The 19532-nt window shown below is 35.6% G+C and overlaps 1 protein-coding gene across 1 annotated transcript in view; it reads right to left on the bottom strand.

Annotated features, from left to right (window-relative positions):
* Positions 1 to 19532, bottom strand: part of EEA1 (early endosome antigen 1) — a 112785-nt gene that overhangs the window by 50154 nt on the left and 43099 nt on the right. Inside the window, exons 6-10 of the mRNA XM_027842456.1 lie at positions 19323 to 19362; positions 18035 to 18148; positions 17132 to 17253; positions 14442 to 14597; positions 10902 to 11018 (exon numbers count right to left, since the gene is read on the bottom strand). Coding sequence (XP_027698257.1) covers positions 10902 to 11018; positions 14442 to 14597; positions 17132 to 17253; positions 18035 to 18148; positions 19323 to 19362 — 549 coding nt within the window. The remainder of the gene's footprint in view (positions 1 to 10901; positions 11019 to 14441; positions 14598 to 17131; positions 17254 to 18034; positions 18149 to 19322; positions 19363 to 19532) is intronic.

Raw genomic sequence — 19532 nt, 5'->3', positions numbered from 1 at the left:
GAGCACCAGGTCTGGAGTCAAGAAGACCTGGTTCAAATCTGACCTTATACATTTACTAACTGTGTGACCCTGGGCAAGTCACTTAATCCTATTAGCCTCAGTTTACTCATCTGTAAAGTGAGCTAGAGAAGGAAATGGCAAACCATTCTAGTATCTTTGCCAAAAAAAACCCACATGGGATCATAAAAAGTTCACAACTGAATCAACTGAACAACACGTATGTTTAATATTTAAGAATAAAAATTTTAATGGGTAAGATTAGGACACTAAACTACATTCACTGGCTTAGCTATAGCTAATATATTAATATATTAATTAACTAATTAACATATAACATATAATAATAATATACACCTGTGTAAAGACCAAGTGAGGAAAAACAAAAGTAATAAAATCAGGCATTCTTAACCATGGGATGCAGGGAGGGTCTGTCAACATAAATGGGGAAAAGTATATCTTTATTTTCACTAAATTCACAAAGATTTCTAAATGAAATTAAGCACTTGTTTCAATTATTCTGAGAAAAGAGGGAGGAATCCATCAGCTTCAAACTGCCAAAAGAAGTCCATGACACAAAAAAGGTTAGGAACCTTCTATAGCTGTGGGATGAAAATAAAATGACGCGAGTCAAAATTATATCATTTGCTAACAACAAGCATGAAGAAGACATTTAGGTTAGAAGAAATGGCAAGAGCAAAGAAGGAAGGGAGCCCAGCTAGTGATGTGTGTGTGACATGTAAATAGATGAGTTTGGTGGTATCAGGGGGCCAGCTGGTAAGATGAAGGAGAAATGTACGAAGCTAAGTTCCCTAGATGCTGAAAATTTTGAATTTTACACATTAGGGAACAGGGAACACTGCAGATTCCTACACAGAGAAGTCAAAAGGGCCCAAATAATAGTGTTAGATAAAGATAATTCTAGAAGCTAAATGGATCAAATGGAATAGAGTCTGCAAAAGCACTGCATGAAGCTAGCAAACTGATAACAGCCTATACTAAATGATGATCATGGAAAAAAAGAGCTTATCCAGAGAATGATGCTTTCCACTGAAGTTAGTTGTATTCAGTCATTAAAAAAAATTCCCTAGAAATTTCATACATTTATTCATTTTGGAAACATAAGAATTTATTTAGATCCAGTGAATTCAGTGACCCTTGGTCAAGTCACTTGACCTCTCTCCACCTCCCTTCCAAGGTTGTTGTGAGGCTCTAATGAGGTAACGTTTGTAAAGTGCTTAGCACAGTACCTTGCACACAGTAAATGCTACACAAATATTAGCTATTATTATATTATAAATTACATTTTAAAAATTTACAGTTTTCCTTGAGGACTCTGAGCAGATTTCATATGCCAACTTTATATCTACTGAGTAACACGGATAGGATATATTTAACAAATATGACTTAAGAAGTTAAGTTGATGATTCAGTTAGCAATGACTATCCCTCTGGGTATAGTTTAATAAGTCAGTATGAAATCAGGCTATTCTTTTTATTTAAAATGCATTTGCCTTATTATCCAAATTAGACACCTTTCTGTTTTGTTACAATGAGTTGCAATATTGTTTCTGTTCTAATTTATTCATTCACCAAGTGCCAGTTGTTTAAAAAATGCTATGTTATGCTTACATTAAAATGGACAGTTGACACTGACAGCGTGTGTCTGCGTCTCTTAGAAGCTGATATTACAGGGGAAGCTAGGTGGCGCAGTAGATAGAGCACCGGCCCTGAAGTCAGAAGGACCTGAGTTCAAATCCAACCTCTGACCAAATACTTGACACTTACTAGCTGTGTGACCACGGGCAAGTCACTTAACCCCAACTGCCTAAAAAAAACAAAACAAAAAAACAAAAAAACAAAAAAAAAAAGAAGTTGATGTTACTGAGAACAAAAATGAACAAAATTTCTTTGCTGTTATTCTAAGGGCAAAGTTCTTTCCATTAACTCAAAATGTCAGTACAGGCATACTTTGCTTTATTGCACTTCACAGATATTGGGTCTGGCAGCCCTGCATCGAGCAAGTCTATCACCGCCATTTTCCCAACAGCAGGTGCTCACATCATGTCTCTGTCATATTTTGATAATTCCCACAATACTTGTTCATTATTATTGCATCTGTTATGGTGATCTGTGATTTTTGATGTTACTATTAGAATTATTTTGGGTGTGCCATGTATCACACCCTTAAGGATAGTGAACTTAATGGAGAAATGTTGCATGTATTCTGACTGCCTCCCCATCTCTCTCCCTTTCTTCAGGCCTCCCTATTCCCTGAGAAAAAATAATATTGAAATCAGGCTAATTAATAACCCTACAGTGACCTCTAAGTGTTCAAGTAAAAGGAAGAGTCACATGACTCTCACTTTAAAATCAAAAGTTAGAAATGATTAAGCTTGGTGAAGAAGCTAAAGCCTAGAGAGGCCAAAAAGCTAGGCCACCACTCTGCTCAGTAATAGTGATCAACACTGAGGCAAGACCTTCCACCAGCACAGAAATTAAAATGAGCTGCAGACTCAGATGATGGTTAGAAAGGTATGTACATGTTTTTAGTCATAATACTAATAGTATTACATAATACAATTAGCACTATAATAGTACATATGTATATATATATATATATATATATCAATCATAGTAGTATGCAATAGACTATAGTATACTATAAATATAACTTTTGTATGCACTGAGAATACAAAAATTCATGTGACTCGCTTTATCACAATATTCACTTTATTGCGGTGGTCTGGAACCAAACTCACAATATCTCCAAGGTATGCCTGTACATAAATGTTGAAGAATAATTACTTAGATTCATTTCCATAGTGCTGAAATATACACTAGAAATATGACATTGCCTTGTATAACTACTGTGCTAATTTGTTCTGACAATGCCAGTAAGACAAAAGAGTTCCATTATAGTCAAATCTCATCATACTTGGCCTCTTGCCACCTCTTACTCTGAAAAAACTCAACCTGATCAACAAAATTCTTCTCAATTAATGCTTTCTTACTTTCTTCTGGTCTGATTCTCTTCCTTTTCTCACTGCCCATCCCATGATTTTTCAAAAATTAATTATATTAATCCCTCCCAATGATTATGGGCATTCAGGATCCCTGGACCTAGTTGGAGTAGGGCACCCATTCCTGTGAATTTGTTTACCCATGTATGTGGCAAAAGCTGTGCAAAAAGAGATTAGTAATAACAATACATTCCCAAAGTGTCTCACTGTTAATCATCTTTGATTCAACCTTTGTGACACAAGCTAGCAGGTGTTATTATTTTCTTTACTTCACAGATGAGTAAAGTATGGCTCACAAAGGGTAAAAATGACTTGACCAAGGGTCACATGGCCAGTAAAACGGTAGAGACCAAGGTCCCATGGCTAGTATAACGTGAGGGTCAGAATTAAAAAGAATCCCGCCATGTCTTCACGCCTAGCATAGTTCTACAGATTCTTCAATCTCTAGACTGACTCCTAGGGAAAAGATACTAGAATTGTGAGGGGTTTTTGTTCATTGGTGTAGGTGTCTAAATAAAAGCCATAAAACTGAACTACATAATATTAATTTTAATAATCCCTATGAATGAGTTTATGGCTATTGCTTTCAAGGAAACTAAGGCTCAAACTATTCATATTAGCAAAAACCACAACTTAAAACTAGACGCCCTTATGCAGAAACAAAAAAAAATAACCAATGTTATCATTTCCTGTAACTTAATTATAATTATAGTTATACAGAGTTTCTACTGAGCCACACATTTTTCTGAAGGTACATTATATATAGCTTAGCCAAGAAAATTTTCTTTGGAATAAGAGAATTGTTATTTCCAGCTAACCAAAAAGCTTCAGAAAATATACTAACTCACTTAAATCACATTTAATTATAAGATAGTTCAAAAGTTAATGATGCAGAGTATAAATCTGATTAACACTGATTATGAAATTTCTTAAATATTTTTGCCTATTTTGCTTTTAAGTAAATGAAAAAGTGTCCATGAAAATGCCGTGAAGAGTACAAAGGTAGGAATAACAATAGAATAAAAGTGTTATTAGAATCAATAGATTACTAAAGAGAAATTTTCAGTTTACCACCCTTACAGATGTCATACTGTCATGTTAATTAATGAGAATGAGATAATACCCAAGGTAAATTGAAAAGCCTTACCTTCAAAATAACCACTGTATCATCATAATCTAGATATTAATGGGAAGTACAGAACTTTTACTCACTTAGCAAATATTGAACACCTACTTAACGTGATCATCTACAATATTGTTCATACTGTGCATACGCTATCCTTTTTTTTTTTACCTATAATAGCTGTTTGACAAGTTATTTCAGGTTGTGAATTTCCAACTAGATAATGATTTCTTTCATTTTTACTCAGTATTACTATTTCCTAACAGACATACTCCTAAGTAATGATATCCGTCAGAATCATCCAGCATCTACTAAGTAAGTACCTGTGTGGCAGGTACAGTGACATGGGCAATATGGAAAATTACCAAGAAGAGACTAGGGGGAAGAGCATTCTCTCTGGCATCGGAGAAGTCCAAATACAAATCCCACCTCTGAGAACTGCCTGAGTGTCTGTCGGTCACATCAGGCAAGTCTCTCAGCCTCCTTGGTCCATCTGGTCTCTGACATCTTTTTCAGGTCTAGATGTTTGATCCCATAAGCCAGAGTCTGTTCTTCTACTTTTCTGATAAGTAGATTTCAATAGAATTTGGTTTCATTTGTAACCCCATGAACTTTATGTTAGGCATTTTAAAATACTATTCTGAAAAGAGAGGTCCATACTCATTGAATTGAATTTTGTTTCTTTTAAATGTTGTCTTTAAATTATGAAGAACTTAAGGAGAAAAATGCTAGCTACCTCCAGAGAAAGAACTGATGGTATCTGAATGCAGATCAAAACATACTTTTTTTACATTTTATTTTTCTTGCAGTGTTTTTCTCTGTTTTCTTTCACAACATGACTAATATGGAATGTTTTGCATGACTATACATGTATAATCTCTATCAAACTGTTTGCCATCTTAAGGAGGGGGTAGGAGAGGGAGGGAGAGAGAGAATTTGGAACTCAAAATTAAAAAAAAAACAAATGTTAAAAATTTTTTTATATGTTTCTAGAAAAAACATAAAAATTTTCAAAAAGAGAAATAAATGTATTTACATTGTTGTCATTGTATATATTGTTTCTCACTAGATTGTCAAAAGAATCCAGGAGACAAAAAAAGGTTAAGAACCCTTGCAAAGGCTTGACTTACAGGAACAAGGGAAAAGGTGAATTTTAAGAGACCCTGAGAAAAAGGGAAAGAAGAAAAGTGAAAGGATGCTGTGGGCAATTCTTTTTAAAATTTAATTTCTCTTACTGAACCACTTTAAGGCATAGAAGATGGCGAATTTTTGGCAAAAGGTGTGACAGAACTTTCTTCTGCCCCTTTCAGAATAATTATGTCTGAAACTTTTAAAGAATGTTTAAAAGTCTTAATATTAAGTTAGTAATAATAGTAAATTAATGACTGAATTCTAGGAAAATATAGAGGAAACTATATTCATAGCAGCATTATGTATGATAACAAAGATAAAGGAGAATGTGTCCAGTGGTTGAGAATGGCTGAATTGTGGGCATGTGAATACAGAGTATTGTGCTGCAGTGAATAACAGAAATGTCCAGAGATCTAGCAAAAGTCAGAAAGGCATCTATCTAGCCAACTCTGAGTTTACAGAGGAGGAAACTGAGGCCCGGAGAGGTGACATGACTTTGTCCAAGGCCATGATGGTGCTGCAGACAAGAAGCCTAGAACAAAAAACAGGGCCTGTCTTCAAGCCTCTAAAGTTCTACCAGAAACAAAGCTCAGATCTAATACAATGGATCAGACTACAGTGGTATCATACTGTTCAAGTTGCAGCATGTAACCTTCCTTGAATATGTTAACACTTCCTTTTTTTTTTTTTTTTTTGTGAGGCAACTGGGGTTAAGTGACTTGCCCAGGTCACACAGCTAGTAACAGTTATGTGTCTGAGGCCACATTTGAACTCAGGTCCTCCTGACTCCAGGGCCAGTGCTCTATCCACTGCGCCACCTAGCAGCCCCTATGTTAACACTTGATAAACTACAAGAAGAAACTGGGATTCTAATTCTAGTAATTACAGTAACTTGATTGTGAAATGCAGAAGAACTCCAGATAAAAGCTGGTATCAACCATGGCCACTAACCAGAAAGAAATGAAAAAGAATTCAGGCTCCTTAAATGCAAAACAAAGAACCTGGACAATAAATGATCTCTCAAGTGTTTCAAGCTTTAAATTCTATGACCCTATAAAGGAAAGGAACCAGGGATTTGCAAGGTGTGCCAAAGAACCAATCTAGCTAGGGTTAAATTCTAGGTGACAGCAAAGACCACCTAACAGACTGTTAAGCTCGCTCATTTATATGCTTTTAAACGGAATTCAATTTAAACACAGACCGTCCCTCATCTCTGGAATGTTCTCCCTCCTTGTCTCTGCTTCCCAGCTTCCTTCAAGTCCCAGCTAAAATGCCTTCTTCTACAGAAAGCTTTTCCGATTGCCCCTTAAGGCTAATGCCTTCACTGTGTTGATTATCTTCAATTTATCCTGGAGTTAGGCTGTTGTTTTCGCACAGTCTCCTTGGAGTGCCTTGAAGGCAGGGACTGTCTTTTGCCTTTTAAAATGTCCCTGGTACGTGTTTAATAAAAGTTTATTGACTCCAAAATCCAGGAAGAACCAGCATAACTGGGATCCCAGAGACAGCTAGAAGCTCAGGGGAATAAAGCCAGATCAGATACAAATTCTAGAGCCCCTTCTCAAATATGTCATCCAAATGGCCAATAGATCTCTTTCATCTAACAGCATGAGCCACAGCCTAAAGAACATAAAAGTAGTGAGTATAAAAACAGGTAAAGGGTCTTACAGACCTTAATAAGCATTTTGGTATGATTCCAGAAACAAATGAAAATAATTACAAGGCTTTACAATGGTATGATTAAAGAGATTAGAACAAGATTACTTTTATGTTCTAGACAAGGCAGAATAGAGTGGGAAACAGATAAAAGCAGAGAAACTGGCAGGAAAACCATTTTTGTAAACCAGGTGCAAGGAAGCAGGAGCTTAGATTAGAATTATAAAGCCTGTGAGAATCAAGAGGAAGGAGTAAATCTGATAACTATTAAAGCACAACATCTAGATCTGAATGTGAAAAGCTAACCAAAAAATACTGAAAATAGTTTCCCATTTTTTGATCATTTTCAGGAAGGTACATGACTCATATTTTGAGGTAGGATAAGATTTTCATTAACATTTCAGCCAGAAGTACATTTATCTAAAAGTATTGGCAATAACTATTTTTTTATTCTAAAATAAATCAGCTATCTGATTTCATTAAAATTCATAGTATCAAAATTTTAACATTCTCATGACTCACAGGAAGGCAGTATGACAGAGTGGATATGGGTAGCGTGTTGGCCTTTGAAGTCAAGAAGATCTGACTTGAACTGAGTGCTCTGGACAATGTTCCACGACTAGAAGTTGCAGAGAAAGTGCTGACCTGTATTGGTAGAGGGACTTCCTCACTTGAGATTTACCCTCTCTGATGAAATCATATGTCCAGCCCCTATTTCTATGACTTATAAAGTAAGACAGCTTATCTTTTCCTTCAATAAATAAAAATAGAAAACGTTTTGTGTTGTTTTTAGTTCACCAATTATGTGAATAGCAAAATGTTTAGTTCTAATAACATGCACTGTGGACTATCCACACATCTTTGATTTGAAAGATATTTTATTTTAAATACACGAAATGGATGTCTGGTCTCACCCATGTAAAGAGAAGCAGATTACAATCCATTCCTTCTTGCCCGTGTGGCGCTAAGCCATATCGCTCACTCACGTCCTCCCAAAAGTTCAGCACAGAAATGTCCACCCACTATATGAGGGCCTTCTCTCACTTTCTCTCTATATCAGAAGGATACCAGGGAAGTATATCGGTTGTCCATTGGTATCCCTTTCTTTTACTAAGTGACCAGCTCATTTATTTATTTTTTGGTCATGCCTTTCACTGACAACATCTTTTACTCCAAGTCTTCTTCATGATTCTGGGTTTGTAAAGTTAGGCAGCCATGTGTTTTCCATTGCCCTCTTAATGATCCTTATTTTCAATCCTTTGAAGACTACAGCATTCCATGACTTACCATCAATGCAACATCTCCATAGGATCAGCAGAATACCAGTATTAGAAAGATGGGCCTTTAATTAAAAAGTTGAGTGATTAAAAAATATTTCAGTTTCTCCAAGGCAATCCAGACTACTTTCTTCCTCCTGCGTAATTCTGGGCCCAACTCACTGTGCAGTTGTAGCATCCATCCATGATGCAAATACCAACACCAGTTTGGTGGACAAACTCTGTTAAGTTGCCACCTTAACTACCTATCATAGTTTAACCAACAGATATTCTTCATCCACCTGTTTTTTTCCTAAATAGAGGGTTATGGTTCTCCCATGGGAGACTCGGTACTGTACCAATGTTCCAGGGCATAAATACAGTCAGCAACAACAGAGAGCATGCCTGGAAGATCTCACCATCTAGAGAGATCCTTCAAGTTGGACTATGAGCCAGATTTCTCCATGACTGAGAAAAACACCTTTGGTCTCCCTTATTTATTAGGTCCTGCCTGATAATAAAAAGAAGGCCAAACAAGGTTATCTCTCTTATATGTTTTAATAAATTTTTCTTTTTAATTTTTTTTGGGGGGGGTGAGGCAATTGGGGTTAAGTGACTTGCCCTGAGTCACACAGCTAATAAGTGTTGTGTGTCTGAGGCCAGATTTGAACTCAGGTCCTCCTGACTCCAGGACCAGTGCTCTATCCACTGCACTGCCTAGCTGCTCCTGTTTCAATAAATTTTGCATAATTCTGACATAATTCTAGGAGTTAATTTCCTGGAAGAAAGCCTTTAAAGTGATATTTTGCTCTACTAGGTCAAAAGTTTTTTGGGTTTTTTAAAATCATCTACATGAGAGCTTTCCTGATCCCCTCAGCTACTACTGAGTACCCCTCCCATATTATCTTAAGTTTATATATTTTTGTTTATTTTCTGTATTTATTAATATATGTATATTTTTGTATATATTTATATACACACATGTGTATATGTGTGTGCAGGTACATATATATTGTCTTTCCTGATAGATTATAAGGGACTTGAGGGCAAAAACTATTTCATTTTGTCCTTAAATATCCAGTGTCCAGCAGTGCCTGGCACACAGTAACTGCTTAATTAGTATTTGCTGATACAAATGGAAAAAAGAAAGAAAAAAAGATGGTCCCTGCCCTCAAAGAGCTTACAATCTAAGGAGGGAAAACAACACATAAAAGGAAGCCAGAAGTTGAGGAGGGCATTTTGGGGTTGAAGCCAAGTAGAGCTGCAAATGGAAGGTGGAGAGCTGGAAAGTCCAAATTCTGCCCTCCAGAAAGGAAAGCTTTGGAAGGAATTTAGTGCTCCACACTGCAGCCCTCCAAACAGAAGGTAGGGAAGGCCCCCTGAGATAGCAGCACAGTGATAAGATCATAAGTAATCAGCTTCTCCTTGGGGGCCATCTTCTTCTTTGGAGTTGAAACCAAGGAGATCTGCAGACAGAAACTGCACAATAGTAAAGAAGTCGTCTGCTCTGTGGAATATTGCCAGCAAAAGCCTTCCTGATTCCTAATACCCTTGTCCAAGGGTTCCTCAATGTGGATACTAAGTATTGACATTTTAAAAAAAAAAATCACCTCAATGTGTATGTGTGTGTGTAAGCTGGTAATTCTTGCTGTTCTTTTCAGCTGCCTTTTTTGGTATTAAAGTCCAAGACTGATTCCACATCTCTGGTATTTTCTCCTCCTTCAAATAACCTTGAAATTTGATCCCTCAGTACCCACCCAACCATATTGTCTCTAACACCAACCAAACTTCTTGATTCACACTTGGTCAAGCTGCTTTTCCCACGTCTCTTCTCTTCAGTGTCACTCCTTACCTCCAATTTACCCTTCTATCTGTATGAACACAGTGGTTTGCAGATTGCCACCTCCCTGGATGTGAGGTCCTTGAGGGCAGGGGCTGTTAGTGCCTTTCAGTGTATCCCCAGCTCTTGATCCAAGGCTTTACACACAGTAAGCACTTAATAAATGCACAGGACATTTAGTCCCGTGATGTGAAGAGTCTAATATCAAAAAGTTTATTATTATCATGACAAAAGTTTATCATTTGCATAATAATATACAAAAGTTTGAAATCTTTTAGATTTTTAATTGTCATGCAAATAATGTAAGGATTAGTATAAAATAATTATTTTTAAGTTAACATAAATGCATTACAGTGTCCTTTCTCTAGATGATATATTACTTTATATACATGCTTTCAACGTCAAGGTACAATATTTATTATGTTTTTGGGGATATGGGGGAAGGAAGCATCTTTCTGCTATTGAAAGGCCAAAAAGGAACACACAATAAGCTAAGAATGAGACACTCAGGCAGTTTGATCTACTGTCATTTTTTTCTCCTGCTGACTTGATTTTCCTTCTTGACTTTTCAGATTTATACCAATGCAACAAATAATACAACAGTCACTGAATTACCATTTTATCAAATGCCTGAAGTTTGAAACCTGAGGTTCTGTGAGAACTCCCCAAAGCCCAGAAAAGCACTAACAACGACAACAAAGAGTTAAAACCCTAAACATTGTTCAGTGTTCTTTTATATGAAAAATACTTTGGTAGGAAATAAAAAATGTTAAAAGTTCCCACAACCATCACATATATCAAATATGTAAGTCAACCCAAAAGTTTAAAACCATAAGCTACATAAAATCAATTACTACCAAACAAAAAAAGAATTCTCACCTGATTTTTTTGAGTTAATTCATTAACCGAACTTTGTAGTTTCTGCAGCTCCTGTACATACACAGCAACTTCCTGGGGGCCTTTAGCAAGTTCACTTCTTAACTGGCTTATTGTGACCTAAGCAAGGAAAAAAGGTCAACAAAATGAGATGGGGAATAGATTACACACAGAAATCAGGACTGTAAAGTTTGTTTCAATGTAATAAAACTTCCTACACATCTGTATTGCAAAAATTATCTAATAACAGCAATTGCTGTAACTACCTGATACATCATCAAATGTAATGTTAGTTCATATCAACTCACTTGCTCTCAACCTGACCCTGAATCTCCATGAAATTAAAGGACTCAGGGTCATATCTACATGTACTTACTGCACAATTCATAAAACAAAAAATGTTCATATATTTAAATGTATATTTAAAGTACGTGTAATACAATATAATAAAACTCTTCATTGTGAAGGCTAAGAGAAGGTACGAGAGGTTAAGTCAGCAGAGTGTAAGATATTAACCATGTGTTGCAATTTCCATTTACTTCAGCCTTCAATATGCTTGCACAATGATACATATATATTGTGAACAGTGATACTATCAATAAAAAGGTCATTATTTTTTACTAATTAAAGTAGGTGAAAAAAAGACTACATGGTAAACAAAAAGCACAGGCCAACCTCTGATCCCTGAGGCATTTAACAGAACGACCTGCTTCCAAGAGGATATTAAACCATTAACGACTACTCTGCGGGTCTGGTCATTCTTTCTATTATGAATTCACCTAAAACTATATTACCTAGGCTACCTCTACTAACTCTCTCTACTGTGTTCACAAGAGTGGCCTGAGAAACTGACAAATGTTTTGATAAAATGTAGATCAACTAAAGTGTATCCTCCTTCAAGAGGTGACTTTGAAGGGGACAATGCCTACTGGCACGTATGAGTTCCAATTTGTTTTCTCACAAATCATTCACATTAATCTGTAGTCACTTCATGTGTGATTAAATTTCTATTAGAGGATACGGGCAATTGCATATGAATGGATATGAACAATAAAGTAAGGAGTAACTAAAAGCATATGGCCCGATCAACCTGTCCAAAGACCTCAGGCTTTCATATAATCTATTTAATAAGTAGAAGCCTGACATCTGAAGTTTTGGCTACCAGTGATGCAGCTATATCTAAAAAATATTCATGCTGTTTAGTACAGCAATCATAGGTAATTCTTTCCATTAAGCTCTTTTAATATTAAAATCTATTATGACAGACCTACATCCTGTCATCTAACACTACTGTCAATGACTTGGATAAAAGTATAGATGGATAGCTTATCAAATTTGCAGATATCCCAAAGCCAAGGACAGTTAGCATGTTAAATGGTAGATTCAGGATCCAAGAATTTCTTAACAGACTAGGGTCATGCATCAAATTTCAAAGGGATGTCAAGGCAAGAAAGGCATTGCTAGACAACAGGTTTCAGTAGTTTGCCACCTCAATATGAACCAGCTGTATCATAGGGCAGCCAAGAAAGCTGAAGTGATTCTGGACCTCTGTAAGCCATGTGAAGCCCCCAGAACATAGGAGATGACTCTCATGGACTCTATAGTGGTCATACTACATTTGGTTGACTGTCTTCAGTTCTGGGCACCACATTTTTGGAATAAGAAGAAACAGGACAGCATTCAGAGGTTGGCTGTGATGGGAAAGGGCCTTAAAATCGCACCATCAATGGAAGGAAGTAGGGGTGTGAAGACTGGGGAAGAGAAGACTTAATGGATGGAGACAAGAAAGTCAGTTTCAAGTATTGGAAAGGCTGTTCTGTTTAAGAAGCATTAGAAGCATTAGACTCATTCTGCTTGGTCCCAGGCAGCAGAAGAAGTGACATGGAATTTACTGATTTAGGTTGGCTACAAGGACAACAGGCACTTAAGTCACTCTACCTTTCTGAGCCTCAGACAACCCTACAACTTATCTGCTAGGTTAAAGGTGGATCACAATTTGCATCAGGACAGGGAGTTTTCATGCTGATAAAAATTATCTATAATAGCTGCCTTACAAATAAATGTAATAAAACAGGTAAATACAACTAATGGTTCATCTTACTAATAGATAAAGAGGAAAGAAAATAACAAAATTTACAAGGAGAAAAAATACTGCCCTATCTTTTATGTTATCTACTCATAACTTGAAAAAGCAAATTTAGAAATAATCTGATGGTCCAGCACATTGTAGGTGAGGAAACTAAACCCAGGGAGGTTAAATCATTTGCCACACAGAAAAAGCATGGCAGAGCAAGGACTAAATATTATGAAAATAGAAGAGAAGTTGGCAGTAGGGACACACCACTAAATCAAACCAAACTGTTCTCCAGTATGAACACTAAGTATCATTTGCTCTGTCCATTGCATACAGACATTTTGACAAGTTCATAATTACAATACAGTAAAAGAAAAAAGAGAACTAAATTCCCACTTGCCATTAGCATTTAGGAATATAGAATGGCTAAATTACCAAGATGAGTTGACTAACTAAATTAATCCCCCTTCAAAGAGATAAAAACATTACATTTCTTTATGCCTTCCTCAGAGTATCAAACCCACAAAACACTGTATTTGTCTTAGCCACAGCATTATGTGCAAACATTTATTACGAAAAGCAAACCACAATAATGAAAGACAACACTGTGAATCATGTAACATAATAATCTATTGTTTAACAATGTATTAAGCTACCACTGTCAGTAAGTGATCATTTATAGAAATTGTTGGTTAAACTATTTGCTTGATTAACAAAGCAAATCATTACATGTCTAAGATTCTGAAATTACTGTGAAAGAAAATTACAATGCTTTGGGAAGATGTAACATAAAGAGTATTACTACTATTGGAGAGCTTTCAGAAAACAAGTACCTCAAATTTAAGTATCTCCATTAGAAAGCAAAGAAACAAAACACAACATGATGGATAAAAAGTGGAAGCCAGCGCTAACAAAAGCACCCATTAAACCTATCATTCATCAAAATATTCAGTCAAATGTTGCCAAACCATAACATGCCTTAAGTAACAGTACTTCCAAAAAGCATTTTTATAAACTAGAAGGAGGAAAAAAACCTATATAATCAGCATCTTCTAAAATAAAAAAGATAAAATCTGAAACATTTCTAAGTCTTTGTCTCTCATTCCTTCTTCACTGATTTTTTTTAATAGATTGGCTCCCAGGCTTAAATTGGGACATGGTATTTTGAACTTAAAATATACTGACAGCACCCACAAATCTGGCGCATTTTTTTGAGGAGGAGCGCAATAAAAAAACCAGAATTTTCTCATCCTAGCAATATTTTCCTCAAATATTAAATGTAAAATTATATTTAAAATACAGATTATATGTGGCATATAAGCTTAATTTTTTTTTTAATTTGCTTCTAATACTAATGGGTCTAAAGAAAAGAAAAGTAGAAGTCTCCAGAAACTACACATGCATAAATATTACACATGTTTACAGAGTCAGTGAAGTCATCATGATTAGGTATCTCAGAACTTCATTACCTCTGAGTTAACACAATCAGTTCGTAGCTTTCTACACTCCTCTTTGAGTTTCTCTGACTCTTTCTCACGCTCCAAAGTCATGTTGTCCATTAAAGTTTGAACCTGAACCAGCTCCTTCTTCAATACAGCAACATCTTCTATACCAGGTCTTTGAAGCTATGAGCAGGGAAGCAAAATTGAATCAAAAATTATAATGTCTGTAATGAAACATATTTCCTATGGTTTCATTACAAAGTAATCAATATATGAACAATTCTTATGCAAGCAATTTTTAAACTACCACTATTTAAAAATTCATATACCATAATGGAGTCAGTGAAAATTTCCAACAGAATTAGGAATGAATTGTAAAGTGATTATCTTTTTGACTAATGTTATGTAGGAGTTCTGTGACAGGATAAAATGGAAATATACTTCATGTTTACAAAAGTAAAATGAAACTTAAAATGGATATCTGAAGACAGAAGCAGCTAAGTAACACAGTACATAGAGTGCTAAGCCTGGAATCAGGAAGATCTGAATTCAAATTCAGCCTCAGACACTTAGAGCTGTGTGACCCTGGGCAAGTCACATTACTTCTGCTTAACTCAGTTTCCACATCTGTAAAATAGAGATAATAACAGCACTTACCTCCCCGGGTTGTTGTGAAGATAAAATGACAAAATATTTGTAAAGTACTTCATAAACCTTAAAGTGCTACCCAAATGCTGGTAATTGTTCTTTCTAATTTATTTCACACATAGAAACACGTATGAATATATTATGGCCCTCGATAGTAATCTATGATAAAATACTCAGAATTAACTTTCCAAGCAACCCAGAAACTCATCAGGTGCATAAAGTGTAACCAACTGAGTTAAGCCTGCCGATGAACCTTTAACAGAATGCTATTTTATATACAATAAATATTTTCAACATCATGTACAGTCTGTAGCAGAAGTTATACGATGTAAAGTAGACTAGGAAACTATTATTGGTAGTAACTTTTTAAAGTCAAAATAACAAAAATAAGGTTTTCATGAACCTAGAACGGTTTAATAATGTACAAATACACTACACTTGATGTGATATTTAAAAATGAATACAGTTGCATAGGGTTCCATTTGGTGCCTCAGTTCCAATTATTCTGCCACTTTAAAAAGTGGACAAACAGAAATAATTCTCCAGGTTCAATGCCATGGCAACAAATGACCATAGCAACAGCCTGCCGAGTTAGAGAACAGATCCAAGAACTGGACCTATGATTTCACTGATATAGGAAACTTTCAGATGAGCAAAGTCTCTCTTCTTACCAACGCAGGTCAGTACCTTTTCTGCAACTTGAATCTTGGAGTTACATAATCTCTCAATTGCCACCAAGAGGTATTAAGTGACTTGCCTGGTCACACAGCCAGTATGTGTCAGAGGGAGGAGGTTAACCAAAGTCTTCCTGGTCCAAAATGATCTCTATCCACTACACCATGCTGCCTCTCATCAAATCAAATAGCTACACAAATTAAGCAATGTTCTCTCTCCCATTTTTTTTTTTTTGGCGGGGGGTGGGGGGCATGGGGAGGTGGAGGGAATAGGAATGGAAGGACCCCAGGATAGAATTTCATGTTTGGAGATCTCTCTCTATGCTATGTACAAACCACCTCCACTGATGGTATGTAACAACTTGTTTTTATCTTTTAGTTTCAGAGAGTTGCCGGTGGCATTGTTTTATCTGTCCAGGATCACAGAGCTAATATGTATGTGTGAGGTGGAACTTGAACCCTGACTCCAAGGTCTACCGTTTCTCACTCCATACCCCATACTGCCTTTCAGTGCTCAAATTACAATCCTAAAGAGTAAACAAATCCTATTACAAATTAGATTTCTAACATGTATACTTTGCATATACAATATACACACATTATAATGTTATTGGAAAAACAATTTTCAAATTTAAAATAGTGGAAAATTCTCATTAAGATATTTAGGTTTCCAATGTATGACACCTCAAGATATTTATGAAAGAGGCCTCTACCGTTTGGGCAGGGGCAGTCAATCAAGCAGAATACACTTGAATACACAGAATACACTTCTTGACTACTGGGTGCCCAAATCTATGCTGGAAATTACAAGAGATATAAAAGGAATGTAAGACATTGCCCTTTCCCTAAAAGATTTTAAAGCCTTGGAGAAATAATATTTACATATGTGAAAAATTAGAAAAATAATAACATGCTAAATTACATGGTGCAACTGTAAATACTACAAATATTTGTGTAGATGAATTTAATTATAAGAGTTCAGAAATGTTAAGAGTCCTATGTGGATGGAATGAAGTATAATAGATGGGACATGAGTCAATCCTTGAAGGATGGGTAATTCTTAGGTAAAATGTTAAGTGGGAAAGACATTTTAAGCAGCAGACCAGGATCTGCAGACACAAAAGACAGCACAGGGATAAGATACGTGGGAGAAGCAAATGCATGCTGGGGAGGAGGGATAGAGATGATAAATTTGGGTTTTGATTTGTCAACAGACTCACAGGTATTTGGAAATACTGGATTGAAGCCAAAGTTGGAGCTGTGGATTAAAGTCATCATCACACAACAAAGCTAATAGTCACAAATACATTGTTGTTTAGATAAAGCTAACGTCCCTGAAGTGTATTTTTTTAAAAGAAAAAAGGAAACAAATTTGTACCATATGATCTGAATTACCAATTCAGTCTTTAGATCTTGAATTACAGTTGTCTCTTTCTTTAGCTCTTCTGTCAAACTTGTCACCTTCTGTTCAGCAGCTTCTCGAAGCCCCTTTTCTTCATCATATTTTGACTTTATATCTAATTATAAATATAGTTACACAAAAGCTATTTCTATGATTTTTAATTCTTTGATTCAAATTCATTCTCTTATCATACAATCATATTGATAAATAACTGCAAAAGTTCTTTTTTCTTCCCCCCTCAAGATGATGAATTTTAAAATAACTTAACCTGGCAAAGTCTATTTCAATTCTAAGTCGAATTAAGTTACTATGTAACAGCACTCTATAAAAGGATATTAGCACTTGAATCTTTTTTAAATCATCTAAAATAAAAAGGAAGATATAGGTCAAAGCCCAAATTTACCTAAAATTTTTCAACAGAAAGGAATGAGCAATTTTCATGTTAAAATGTTCCACTATTTTTTGTGTTCCCAGTAAGGAACAAATCAGCAATTGGTCTGTAACTCCAAATTTCAGAGATTTACCTAGGAACACGGAGATATAGAGTAACTTGTTCCAAGTCATAAAGTATGTATCAGAAGCAGGACTTAAGCCTAGGACTTTCTGATTCCAAAGCAGGGCCTCTATCCACTATGTCACGTCTCTTAATTGATTTTTTCAATTATATTTTATATAGCTGTCAGTTATACTTGGGCAGAAAAAATATCTTTAGGCAGGTAAAATATAAAATTCTTTTGTCAAATAAACCAACAAAGCAAGCACCCCAAACAGAAATATTGGTTCATGTCCACTTGTTACATTCTAAAGAAACTAAGTGATGCTTAATCAAACTGTAGCCAAAGGACACAGAGTAATGTAAAGACATGTTTTCTGAATATTCAATTCTGACAACTTACCTGCAACTTCTGTAGCAAGCTGGGCTGCTTTCTGCTCAAATAAGTCTTTCATTTGTTTAATATTAAAGTTTTCAGTTTGGGCTTCATCTAATTGTTGTTCCAATGACTGGAGTTCTAGAAAAAGTATAATATTTACTCAAAATTGATTCCAATCATAAGAGCACCTTACGTCGTTCTTATCAGTAGTGATAACACAACTGCTGCTACACTCGATTTTACTGACACTATCCTATTACCTAGAAGTCAAACCATTTCCAAACTCCAGCATCCGTCAAAAATCAGTTCAGATTACTGCTATTACCTCATCAAGTCTTTCCTGATCTCCCTAATTTCCTAGTGCCCCTATGCTCCAAAAAAACCTACTATGAGGACCTTTGGGGTTTACTTGTCTGTATACATATCATCCTCATTCATGACACAATGGAATCTAAGTACCTTGAGGACAAAGGCTGTTTTATTTCTGTCCATCCACGTGCCTTGCACATAAGAGGAACTTCATAAAAATTAAGTATTTTGAACTAACCAAGATAAAAGAAGTCATGGAACCTACCAGCTTTCAAAATAGAAGAAAAATAGATAAAAGTTCGACATATTTGTAAACATTTCTGCTTAAAGATTTTATTTTGGTGAAAACTTTTGCCCTTTATTCCTAACTCAAACTATTCCTGCTCCCTATCAGCATTCTCTCTATCCTCAAAATGTTCTAAGTATTTACTTATCTGCTTACAGGTTCTCCCTCTGTAAAAAGTAAACTCCTTCAGGGAAGGGATTTTTTTTTTCAGTTTTTCCTTCATACCTCTCCCTGGAATTGAATTCTGTATATTTGTTCCAAATTATTAGCCACAATTTTTTAATAAAAAAATATATAAGATTAAGGCCCAGGCCAAACATAACATACCATAAACTCCTAATGTTCGTGGCTAAATTAAGTGTAAAAGCTAACTCTCCTAAACATAATTTTAGCCATTAATTTCAATTTTCCCACACCTAAATATATATATATATATATATATATAATTAATATATATATATTAAATTTGCAAGCAATATTTTGGTTAATTTAGATAATGAAGGTCAAATCAATTAGTTAACATGCATTTATTAAGCACCAACTATGTATTTATTAGGTACTCTGCTAGGTGCAAGAGAAGCAGTCTCTCCCCTCTGGGAGCTTACATTCTACATTCAACATGCACACAAATATTTGAACCCAGTGTGAATCAATAGTCTTAATTCACTAAAATAGAATGAAATTTTTAAGCAGAACTTCATACTTAAACAAATTTACCTGCTGCTGAATCTGCTGCCAATCCATCAGGTTTGAATTCCTTAATGAAAATAAAACAAACATTAGTAGAAGGCATAGGCAACACTGTCTTAAAAACTGACAAATAGTGTCTGACTTTGTATTCTAAAGGTCAGATGCTACTGAGTGAATAAGGTTGTGACGATAAGTAAGGAGTCTGGGAAACGCCCTCATTCTTTCAGCTCACTGACT

This window comes from Vombatus ursinus, unplaced genomic scaffold, assembly GCF_900497805.2.
Source record: "Vombatus ursinus unplaced genomic scaffold, bare-nosed wombat genome assembly UNPS02014874.1, whole genome shotgun sequence".
Lineage (NCBI taxonomy): Eukaryota > Metazoa > Chordata > Mammalia > Diprotodontia > Vombatidae > Vombatus > Vombatus ursinus.
The sequence above is the reverse complement of the archived record's forward strand: the minus strand, read 5'-3'. Positions and strand labels throughout refer to the sequence as shown.